General features: G+C 39.9%; 1 protein-coding gene across 2 annotated transcripts in view; it reads left to right on the top strand.

Annotated features, from left to right (window-relative positions):
* The window catches only part of LOC143766211 (uncharacterized), a 31,842-nt gene extending 19,785 nt beyond the window's left edge, over nt 1-12,057 (top strand). For both annotated transcript variants that reach the window (XM_077253705.1, XM_077253707.1), the window contains exon 7: nt 9,305-12,057. In XM_077253705.1, coding sequence (XP_077109820.1) covers nt 9,305-11,577 — 2,273 coding nt within the window. In that variant the 3' untranslated portion in view covers nt 11,578-12,057. The remainder of the gene's footprint in view (nt 1-9,304) is intronic.
* The last annotated feature ends 1,051 nt before the right edge of the window (nt 12,058-13,108 follow it).

The following is a 13,108-nucleotide window of genomic DNA, read 5'->3' on the forward strand; positions in this document are numbered from 1 at the left end:
ACGCTGCATAGGCTCAGGCATCTGCTCTGAGGACAACGCCACAGCGTGCACAGTTCTGCGCTCCCGCAAGTGCCGATCAATCTGAATGGCCAGAGACATAGAATCACTCAGACCAACAGGCGTGGGAAACCCCACCATAACATCTTTAACAGATTCAGAAAGACCCTTTCTGAAAATTGCAGCCAAAGCTTCATCATTCCATTTAGTCAACACAGACCATTTTCTAAATTTCTGACAAAACAATTCTGCCGCTTCTTGACCCTGAGACAGGGCCAACAAGGTCTTTTCCGCTTGATCCACAGAATTTGGTTCATCATATAACAATCCTAGAGCCTGAAAAAAGGCGTCTACGTTAAGCAAGGCCGGATTCCCAGATTCCAGTGAAAATGCCCAATCCTGAGGGTCGCCACGCAACAGGGAGATGACAATTTTAACCTGCTGAATGGGATCACCAGAGGAACGAGGTTTCAGAGCAAAAAATAGTTTACAGTTGTTTTTAAAACTCAAAAATTTGGACCTGTCCCCAAAAAACAAATCAGGAGTAGGAATCCTAGGCTCTAAAAGCGGAGTCTGAACAATATAATCCGAAATACCCTGTACCCTAGCAGCAAGCTGGTCTACACGAGAAACTAATCCCTGAACATCCATGCTAGCACAAGTCTCCTCAGTCACCCAGAGGCAAATAGGGAAGGAAAGAAAAAACAGGCTACAGAAAAAAAAAATGGCTCAGCACCTTTCTTCCCTTCTTCTGAGATGCATTTAACTAATTGTTGGCCAGTTGTACTGTTATGATCCGGTGACCTAGAAGCTGCATGAGAAACCAGAGAGAGCAGCAATCCCTCCAAGAACAATGGACAACTGGCACTGACTAATGAATCCAGCAGTCCTAAATACCCAGTAGGCCTGCAATCAGCAGGGACACCTGACCGGAATTACCAGCCAGGAACAGCTGCAATACCACCAACAACCACCGGAGGGAACTCGAGCAGAATTCACACCACCAAACATCTCAAGCACAAGGATGCTCGATCGAATATCGAGAACTGCTGAGCACACTCGCCCATCATTAGTTATACCTGACAGTGGGAACTGATTCTCTGGAGTTTAAATAGAATCCCAACCCAGGGCTGACAGCAGGTAGAAGCACAAATGGAATTTAACCTCAGAGCTTCGTCACTGACCAGAGCCACAAGTCCTAGGAGTAAAACAGGGCAACTAAAGAGTCACCCTGTGCTGGGCAACAAGCAAAGTAGCAATAACAATGACATACCATGACTTGGATGCCACAGTCCCAGTCATTGAGCTATGGTAAACCACCAGGATTTTAAAATCCAATGTGTTGCATACACCTGGATGTCAACTTTAGAGAAAAATCCCCAGGTGTTAAGCCTCACTTGGAGAGGTGGATTAAGGCTCTTGGCCTGCATGTGTAGTTGTAATGCAGTGCAGACAGATTACATTGGTGCAGTACTCGATCCATTAGGAGGAACAGAGGCTGTAGAGACTAACGGCAACTGGAGCTATTGAGTCCACTAAGAAGCTGGAAGGTCAGCGTAGAAAGATTGATGAAGGGAAGTCGAGATAGTATCACTTCTGAGTAGACTTAGTGATGGGGCAGAGTATGTTACAGAGTCTTACTTGGAATGACGTGTGTTAGTTCTGGCAAAATACTCAAGGAGAGATGAACAGAGGAGTTGAGCGAAGCTGTGTAGTTGAATTTGTTCGGACACTGTGGCAGTGTAGCAGATTTGAATATAATAGAAGAGCTGGGTTAGAGTTAAAATAAAAACATACAAATTTGTCCGTCTCGTTGAATTGAGGCCATAGGGCAAAGATGTAATGTGCAGCTCCATACGTTCTGTAGCATCCACTTATAGGTACTGCTGAACAACTCCTGCTCTCCTGTTCTCATGAATTGGAGCTGTTATGTAATGCCAAGCAGTAGTCCGGCCCCCACCAATCTGATATTGATGGCCTTTCCTAAGGATCGTTCATCAATTGGACCATCCCTTCAAAGACCATTTTAGATTCAACGTTAAAATTAGTAATGACCATGGTTTTAGGTTAATGTTAAAGGAGAAACTCTTGGACTTGCTTCTGTCAGCTGCTTTCTTTTATATATTGCTAGATTCTTGCCAGATAGTATTGAAATGATCAGAAACAGCCCCAGAAGTATCAACCTCTACAACCCGTACAGGAACAGTTTCAACCATGATTTTGTCATGAATTAGCTCAAAAGGGGGGCGTGGCTGGACGTGACCGAGTGAAGACGTGCTTTCTGCTGCTCCTGACCACCATCCACATAGCAATTGGTTCCAGTACCTCAGCATGGGCAAATCAGGGACTAAAAAGCAGGGCTGTGGAGTCGGAGTTAGTTTTGGTTGGAGTCGGAGTCGGTAGAAATGTACCGACTCCAACTCCAGCTTTAAAAAAAATGTATTAATATTTCATAATTGAACTTTCATATGAATTTTATAAATGTTACTCAAATATATACTGTATGTTCTATCAAACTATGAACAACAGTGATAAGCAGTTCTGCTGGAGATAGAGACATTTCTTACTTCTTGTGTGTCACTGTTCTCCACTGCCCTTATCTAATCTTATACTTGGTTAACCTCATGCTGCCCCCCAACCCCCCTACTTACAATGTATGAAACTGAAAGTGAAAATGTGTTGCAAATTCTTAGTAGTAATGCTCCTGCTCTAGACTAGATGTTTACTAGGTGTGCGTCTTCCAAGCATCTCACAGCTGCTACTCAGAAGAGGAAGACTGTAAGAAGTATTATCCTTTCAACAAACTTTGCATCAGTTAACTGTGAGTACATGAGGAATAACAGTATTACTGACCACTATATCAGTTGTACGACCTGGCAATAATTTTGTACAATTGTTTTTAGGAAAAACAATTGTCATTTGGATTGTGAATGCAGAATTAAAAACCTGAGTGTCAAAGAAGCGTCACATTAAATCAGCTGTATTTGAACATTTCACCATCACTCAAGATAGAAAACATTATGTCTGTCAGTGTATGACAAATGATCCAGACGAAAACAAATGCTGTGCAGCCAAGATCAGTGCATATTCAAGCAAAGATAAAAATGCTCCTACCAGAGCTTCTAATCTAAAGAGACATGTACAGCGCTTTCATCCAGAAGTACTGAAAGCAGTGGATGAGAAAGACTGCATCCAAACCAATGAACCAGTGCCCAGCTCTTCCAGCCAAACAAAGGAGCAGAGAACTTTGCAGTCATCAGTTGCAAGATATTTTGTCAGTGACAAAGTTACTGTGACAATGACAGATACATTTAAAAAAAACATCATAGAGCTTGTTGTAAAGGATAGTGTGGCTATTTCATTATTTTCACGACCAGCTTTTATGTGTCTGAATGGGGAAATGGCCTGCAAGCTTGGTGTTTCTCTTCAGAGAGCGAGTATTAGAAAATTAGTAATCGAAGAAGCTTTTAAACAAAAGGAAGAACTTAAAAAAACTCTCAAGGGACGCTTTCTGTTTCTTAAAATGGATGCCTGCACACGTCACAGAGTGAACTATTTTGCCATCAATGTCTGATTTGTTTGTGACAAAAATGAAATAGTTACCAAGACATTGGCAGTAAAAGACACCAAAGCTCATCACACCAGTGAGTTTGTCCAGGTCTTGGTGGAAAAGGTTCTGCAAGACTATGAACTTAAAAAAGAGCAAGTTCTTTCTGTCGTAACTGACAATGCTTCAAATATGATATGTACTATTAAGCTAATGAATGAGAGTAATGATGGTGACCAGCAGCTAGAAGAACATTCTGGGTCCACAGACACAGAAATGTTTGAAATAGAGGAACACAGTATTGTAACTGAGGAGCAAACTGAAGTTGCTTCAGATGAACAGCAACATGATAGTTTAGATGATCTTGTTGAAACTGTGTCAATACGTTCTTTCATTCATCACATGCGCTGTGTTGTGCATACGCTACAGCTGGCTATAAGAGACAGTCTGCAAGAAGGACATGCTGCTGCACTGATTGGCAAGGTGAGAAAATTGGCTACTGTTGCCAGAACCCCTAGCGTTGACTTAATTTTGAAGAGACGTGCTGGAAAAGGGGCAATTATTGATCAAGCCACAGGATGGGGCAGTACTTACTTAATGATTCAGCGCTTGGTTGAACTGAAAGCCTTTCTTGTAGACATGGCTAACCCTCAACTGACGCTAAATGAAAGTCAGTGGAATCAGGTGACTGAGCTGGAAAAATTGCTAGAGCACCCATTTACAGTGACTAAAAATTACAAGCAGAGGACTTAACTCCAGGTATTTTCTTAAAGGAGTGGAAGAACCTGATGTTTCGCCTGTCCCAAAGAGGAGGGTTAATTGCAAGTGGCATTGCTACATCAATGAAACAGAGAGAGGAACTACTATTACAAAATAACATTCTTTTGGCAGCTGTTTATGTAGACCCAATGCATCGGATTTTTCTAGATGATCAACAGCTAACTAAAGGAAAAGAAGCTCTGTTTGAAATAGCAGTAAGGATGAAAGGGTTGCAGAACAACCAGGAGGAACAAGAAGAATTTGGTCATCCTGCAACATCTTCACCCTCATCAACTGATGAAGAATTTAATTTAGAAAAATATTTGGATCACAAGGACCATGCAAAGCGTTCCCGCATAGAAGAGTCATCCCCATCAAAGAACACAGCCAGTACATTTCAGCAGAATTTTTCATGTGCACTAAAAGAAATTGAGAAATTTGACCGTTCATCAAAAATAACAGTGCAACAAGCGATTCCTCTGTGTCCTGACATTGTCAGAGATGTTGCCAGAGTGGTTACTGCTTTGCCACCAACCCAAGTTAGTGTAGAGAGGTTGTTCTCTGCTCTCAAAATAATTAGGTCAGATTTGAGGGCATCCATGAAGGAGGATCTGACAGAGGCAATACTTTTTCTGAGGACAAATTGATAGATTTCTTCTTATTAACCGCATAACAGTGTTTATTGCATATTTACTTACAAGAGTTTATAAAAGTTTATAAAAGTTATTTGCTATATTTGAATTGTATTCTAATAAATATAGTTTTTGCTCTAAGTGGTCTGATTACTTATATGATGGTGAGAAACTGAATAAGCACGATGTTAAAATTTTACAACAGTAAATTTATTGTTACGAATTGGCCATTTATGAAGGAGTCGGAGTCGGAGCCGGAGTCGGAACATGATAAAATCCAGGAGTCGGAGTCGCAACTGTGGCTTACCGACTCCACAGCCCTGCTAAATATACAGCTGCGGGCTGATATTCATAGCCTGGAAGCTCCATGGGTATTAACCACATCCCAGGCTATAAACATCGTCCTCTAGTCTCTGGCTTTCCCTCTCTGGTGCAGAAAATTGCGCGGGAACCCACGCCATTTTTTTTTCAAATTTTTTTTAATTAAACATTGCGTTTAAGCCGGGGTCACACTTGTGAGAAACTCGCACGAGTCTCGTACCTCAATATCCGGCACTCGGGAGCAGAGCGTGCGGCTGCATAGAAATATATGCAGCCGCACACTCCGCTCCCGAATGACTGCGGCAGTGCCTGGTATTAAGATGCGAGACTCATCCGAGTTTCTCGCATGTGTAATCCTGGCCTAACTCTATATGTATCATTTTATTATTATGTTTATTTCTAAACATCGGGCTTGGTATTATCTATAGATATATCTATCTATCGTATGTATCTATATATCGTATGTATCTGACACTGCGCGCTACTGAAGAGGATTGGTTACTCACCGCTCTCTGCGATGAACGGTCCCAGTGAGTATTCTGGCAGGTGTGCTCTGCTTGTGAGCAGCACATAATGTCCCTGCCATGCGCTTCTTACAAGCATTAAGTAGCTGCTGGCACCAGAGCAGGACCCTGCGAGGGAGCGCCGTGTAGGTGAGTGTAATGTTTTGTTGGTTTTTTTTTTAAATCTTTCCTGATGGGGCCATGCATACCAGGAACGGGATGGGGCTAATTATAAAAGAAAAAGGATGGGGCCAATCATACCAGGAATGGGATGGGCCCAATTATAAAAAAAAAAAAAACGGATGGGGCCAAGTATACCAAGAATGGGATGGGCCCAATTATAAAAGAAAAAAGGATGGGCCCAATTATAAAAAAAACAAAAACGGATGGGACCAAGTATACCAGGAATGGGATGGGGCCAATTATAAAAGAAAAAAGGATGGGGACAATTATACCAGAAAAAGGATGGGACCAATTGAACCAGGACCGTGATGGGGCCAATCATACCAGGACTGGGATGAGTATGTGCATACCAGGACCGGGATGGTGCCAGTCATACCAGGATAAGGATGGGGCCATGCACACTAGGATAGGGATGTGGGGGCCATGCATACCAGGATAGGGATGAGGAACCATATGTATCAGAATGGGGATGAGGGGACCATATATACCATATATACAGTACAGAATTTTTCCTAATTTCCTCATCTAAAACCTAGGTGCATCTTATAGTCCGAAAAATACGGTAACTTTTTCAATAAATTGGAGAAATGTCTAACTATCAACTTTTGATATCTGTTATATGTTCTGTTGTGAAGACAATATTATTTTAACTGAAATCAAATTCCAGCTCACCATGGTCGACATCCTTGGAGACTCGGAGCACGGAACCGCTGTATCAGGGCGTGGAAGAATCAAGGAAATGATGAGGAATCCAGCTCAACGAGATAGTGGAAAAAAACTTTTCTTTATTCCCTTGGAAAATGTGTTCAGTGGAGGATAAAAACATCAGCAATTACAGAGAATAAAATGCGATATCAACGTGTTTCTGGTGACCAAGCACCCTTAGTCATGATCGCTAAGTGTTTTTTCACTATCTCGTTGAGCTGGATTCCTCATAATTTCCTTAATATTACTTTAACCCCTTCTCCCCAGCACATTGTCTGTGTTTTTCGTTTGTTTTTATCCCCCTTTTTCAAAAGCCATACATTTTTTTTAATTTCCTTCAATATAGCCATATGAGGGCTTGTTTTTAGGGGACGATTTGTACTTTTGAATGGCACCATTGATTTTACCGCATAGTGTACTGGAAAAAGGGGGGAAAAAGTGCAATTCCACAAGTTTTTGGGGGTCTTTTACATACTATGTTCACTATATGGTAAAAGTGACTTGGCAATATGATTCCCCAGGTCAGTATGAGTATGCTTGTCTATGCTTTTGTCACCATTTTACAAAGTTTGTATCGTTTCCATTTTTCGGGATCTGAGGCTGGGTGATGGCTTATTCTTTTCGCCCTGAGACAATGTTTTTATTATTACCATTTTGGGGTAGATACAATGTTTTGACTGCCTCCTATTGCATTTTATTGCAGTGTTGCGGTGGCCAAAAAAATAATTCTGGATTTTTTTTTTTTTATATATTTTTTTCTCATTACGCTGTTTACTGATCAGAATAATTTTCTTTGTATTTTGCTAGGACATTTCTGAAAGCAGCAATACCAAACATGTATTTTTTTAAATTTATTTTCAGTTGGACAAGAGGGGTTGATTTTGAAATTTTGAGGGTTTTTTTTTTTAGTTTTACTTTTTCTTTTTTCACATTTTGCCATATTTAATATTTCCCTTAGGAGACTTCAAGCTACGGTTGTCCGATCACCTGTGCTATGTATAGCAGTGCTTCAGTATTGAACTGTATAGCAGAAATTATGATCTCTTATGAACGCTGGCCGCCACCGCCTGTCATTATGATACTCACAGGAGTATTATAATGACAGCACAGAGATCTTCTGTAGACCCTTGGCTGGGCTGTCATGACAATCCATCAAAACCCTGCGATCACGTCAATGGCACGCCAATGGGAGCGTGGAATGACCACCCCGCCAATCTGTGTTAAAGGGAACCTTTCACCCTCCCCAGTCGTTTCAAACTAAAAGAGCCACCTTGTGCAGCAGTAACGCTGCATTCTGACAAGGTGGCTCTTTTAGTTCTGGGTGCTGTAACTAGAGAAATAATCCGTTTTATAATTTGTCCAAAATACCTTGTCTTCAGACAAGGAGGCAGGCCTTTCCCCCCTGCTTTAGACGCCACACAGCTGTCACTCATATCTTCTTGGCGCCGGGCGCCGCCTCCTCAGCCCTGTTTTGAAATGATGCGGCGCCTGCGCTCTTTTCTCCTGCCTTAGGCAGGTGCAGTGAGCGCTGGCCGTCTGTCCTCTGTGCGTACGTACGCTCTGCCTGTGAATCCCAGCCCCGCAGTGTCTTATGATTCATTCATACTACGGGGCTGGGATTCCTGGGCATGCGCATTGCGTGTCTAAGCCTCTCACCCTCTCCCACCGCCTGCTACACACACACACACACACACACAGCAGCTATGAGGATTTGGCAAGGTTCCAGGCGATTGCACGGAGGAGGGATCACCTGAGGATGCACATGATGTAGCAGGCGGTGGGAGAGGGTGAGAGTCTTAGACACGCAGTGCGCATGCCCAGGAATCCCAGCCCCGCAATGTGAATAAATCACATATGTGAATAAAGTCACTGCGGGGCTGGGATTCACAATCAGGGCGGCCACACAGGCGCAGTCACCAAGACTGCATATGAGGAAAGACGGGCAGCGCTCACTACGCCTGCAACAGGCAGGAAAAAAGAGCGCAGGCGCCGGTTATTTTCAAAACCAAGCTGAGGAGGCGGCGCCCGGCGCCAAGAAGATTTGAGTGACGGCTGTGTGGCGTCTGAAGCAGGGGGGAAACGCCTGCCCCCTTGACTGAAGACTAGGTATTCCTGACAAATTAAAAAACGGATTATTTCTCTAGTTACAGCACCCAGAACTAAAAGAGCCACCTTGTCAGAATGCAGCATTACTGCTGCACAAGATAGCTCTTTTAGTTTGAAACGACTGGGGGGAGGGGGGGTTGACAAGTTCCCTTTAAATCCCACGGTCAGACATTGACAACCAGATTTAACACAGTAACAGTTGTTAAAGGATATGTAAGGAAAGGTGTGGTCTCAGCTATGGAGTCTACATCAAAGTCAGGGAAAAGACAAATGAGGTAAATACATGTCATGTGATATGTCAGAAAAGTGTTAAGAGATTTCTAAATCATTGCATTCTTGTTTTCTTTACATTTTACACAGCATCCCAATGTTTTTGAAATTGGGGTTGTTCAAAGTCTTTTGTTGCAACCAATTGCTTACTCAGTTCAAAATCTAATTTTACTGCAAATTATACAGACATTTTAATAAGTAAATGTTATAAAATTTATATTAGAATTGATATGCCTAAAAGGCACTGTTATTAAATACTATCAATGGTTTATTTTTGGCAGATGACTGTACCAGGAGCTTAAACGAACATATGATATTTTCAGATGTTAAAGCAGATGACCGTAGTATCACACCAGATACATATGAAGAGTGCGACATTATCCAAGATATACCTCCAGTCTTTCACACCATAGATGTATCATCTGATCCCTTTCAACAGGCTCTTTCTACTGATTCATCACAGACTTTTAAACAAAACAAAAATAACCAATGGGATGGTAAACATCAAAGTGATCACACAAGAAGGAAGAAATGTTCATGTTCAGAATGTGGAAAACATTTTTCAGACAAAACAAATCTTGCTATACATAAAAGAACCCACACAGGGGAGAAGCCATTTTCATGTTCAGAATGTGGCAAATGTTTTAATAAGAAAACATATCTTGATACACATCTGAGAATTCACACAGTGGAAAAGCCATTTTCATGTTCAGAATGTGGAAAATGTTTTAATAAGCAAGCATTTCTTGTTGCACATCAAAAAATTCACACAGGGGAGAAACCATATTCATGTTCAGAATGTGGGAAATGTTTTTTATTTAAATCATATCTTGTTAGACATCAGAGAACTCACACAGGGGAGAAGCCATTTTCATGTTCAGAATGTGGCAAATGTTTTAATAAAAAAACATATCTTGATACACATCTGAGAATTCACACAGGGGAAAAGCCATTTTCTTGTTCAGAATGTGGTAAATTTTTTAGAGACAAAACAACTTTTGTTAGACATCAAAGAACTCACACAGGAGAAAAGCCATTTTCATGTTCAGAATGTGGCAAATATTTTAATAAGAAAACATATCTTGATACACATCTGAGAATTCACACAGGGGAAAAGCCATTTTCTTGTTCAGAATGTGGTAAATTTTTTAGAGACAAAACAACTTTTGTTAGACATCAAAGAACTCACACAGGAGAAAAGCCATTTTCATGTTCAGAATGTGGTAAATGTTTTAGAGACAGAACTGCGTTTGTTACACATCAAATAATTCACACAGGGGAGAAGCCATTTTCATGTTCAGAATGTGGGAAATGTTTTTTAGTTAAATCATATCTTGTTAGACATCAGAGAACTCACACAGGGGAGAATCCATTTTCATGTTCAGAATGTGGCAAATGTTTTAAAAAGAAAACATATCTTGATACACATCTGAGAATTCACACAGGGGAAAAGCCATTTTCATGTTCAAAATGTGGAAAATGTTTTAATAAGCAAGCATATCTTGTTGAACATCAGAGAATTCACACAGGGCAAAAGCCATTTTCATGTTCAGAATGTGGCAAATGTTTTAATAAGCAAGCATATCTTGTTGTACATCAGAGAATTCACTCAGGGCACAAGCCATTTTCATGTTCAGAATGTGGGAAATGTTTTACTAGTAAATCATTTCTTGTTGCACATCAAAGAATTCACACAGGGGAGAAACCATATTCATGTTCAGAATGTGGGAAATGTTTTTTATTTAAATCATATCTTGTTAGACATCAGAGAACTCACACAGGGGAGAAGCCATTTTCATGTTCAGAATGTGGCAAATGTTTTAATAAGAAAACATATCTTGATACACATCTGAGAATTCACACAGGGGAAAAGCCATTTTCTTGTTCAGAATGTGGTAAATTTTTTAGAGACAAAACAACTTTTGTTAGACATCAAAGAACTCACGCAGGAGAAAAGCCATTTTCATGTTCAGAATGTGGCAAATGTTTTAGAGACAGAACTGCGTTTGTTACACATCAAAGAATTCACACAGGGGAGAAGCCATTTTCATGTTCAGAATGTGGGAAATGTTTTTTAGTTAAATCATATCTTGTTAGACATCAGAGAACTCACACAGGGGAGAATCCATTTTCATGTTCAGAATGTGGCAAATGTTTTAATAAGAAAACATATCTTGATACACATCTGAGAATTCACACAGGGGAAAAGCCATTTTCATGTTCAGAATGTGGAAAATGTTTTAATAAGCAAGCATATCTTGTTGAACATCAGAGAATTCACACAGGGCAAAAGCCATTTTCATGTTCAGAATGTGGCAAATGTTTTAATAAGAAAACATATCTTGATACACATCTGAGAATTCACACAGGGGAAAAGCCATTTTCTTGTTCAGAATGTGGTAAATTTTTTAGAGACAAAACAACTTTTGTTAGACATCAAAGAACTCACACAGGAGAAAAGCCATTTTCATGTTCAGAATGTGGGAAATGTTTTTTATTTAAATCATATCTTGTTAGACATCAGAGAACTCACACCGGGGAGAAGCCATTTTAATGTTCAGAATGTGGCAAATGTTTTAATAAGAAAACATATCTTGATACACATCTGAGAATTCACACAAGGGAAAAAGCCATTTTCATGTTCAGAATGTAGAAAATGTTTTAATAAGCAAGCATATCTTGTTGAACATCAGAGAATTCACACAGGGCAAAAGCCATTTTCATGTTCAGAATGTGGTAAATGTTTTAGAGACAGAACTGCGTTTGTTACACATCAAAGAATTCACACAGGGGAGAAGCCATTTTCTGTTTATAATGTGGGAAATGTTTTACAGACAAAACAAGTCATGTTAGACATCAGGTGATTCACACAGGAGAAAAGCCATTTTCATGTTTAGAATGTGGGAAATGTTTTAATAAGAAAACATATCTTGATACACATCTGAGAATTCACACAAGGGAAAAAGCCATTTTCATGTTCAGAATGTGGGAAATGTTTTATTCAGAAATCACATCTTGTTGAACATCCGAGAATTCACACGGGGCAAAAGACTTTTTTTTGTTTAGAATGTGGGAAATGTTTTGGTAAGAAAAATAATCTTGTTTCACATCAGAGAATTCACACAGGGGAGAAGCCATATTCATGTTCAGAATGTGGGAAATGTTTTGCAGATAAATCAACTTTTGTTAGACATCAAAGAATTCACACAGGTGAGAAATTATTTGCGTGTCTAGAATGTGGGAAATGTTGTTCTCAGAAATATGATCTTGCTATACATCAGAAAACTCACACAATGGAGAAGCAATTATTATTATGTTCAGTGTGTGGGAAATGTTTTTGACAGAAAATAAATTTTGTTACACATCTGAGAATTCACACAGGGTAAAATGCATTTTCATGTTCCCAAAGTGGGAAATGTTTTCCAAATGAATCAGATCTTGTTACACAATGGAGGAGCCATTTTCATTTTCCCAATGTGGGAAATATCTTGCATATAAATCAAATCTGAGACATCAGATTATTCACATGGGAGAAAAACATTCATGTTTAGAATGTGGGAAATGCTTTAACCAAAAATCAATTTTCGTTGTACATCAGAGCATTCACAGAAGCTCACATAAGGAAATAGCCATTTGTTTCCTTTTTTTTGTTTTCTTTTTATTACTATTGATAAATTGTGCAAGGTACAAACATCAGTTACAGTGAAAGTAAAGTCATATATCATAGACGAGGAATCGAAAACAACTTAAAACGTTAATTGATGATTCAGGAATATGGGAAATTGTCAATAAACATTTGTCATCAAAAAGCAAATAGAATAAATAACTCACCAATACACTAAATGGGCTGCTTAATTGAGACACTTGTGTTGTTTTTTGCTGCAATTTCCTTGAATATGTCTGTTCCTCAGAATGATTGTTAATGGGGTTTTTGGATTCAGGAAGCCCATTTCTAAGCTGTAGTTTGTTTCAAGTAAAATAAAAAGGGTAATTTTACTCAGTCCCTTGGTCCAGAGCTGTTTCCCTGCCACTGCTCTTTTTCTGTAATGTGTCTTCCAAGCAAAATTTCAAAAATAGGTGATGAT

This window comes from Ranitomeya variabilis, chromosome 4 (genome assembly GCF_051348905.1).
Source record: "Ranitomeya variabilis isolate aRanVar5 chromosome 4, aRanVar5.hap1, whole genome shotgun sequence".
NCBI lineage: Eukaryota > Metazoa > Chordata > Amphibia > Anura > Dendrobatidae > Ranitomeya > Ranitomeya variabilis.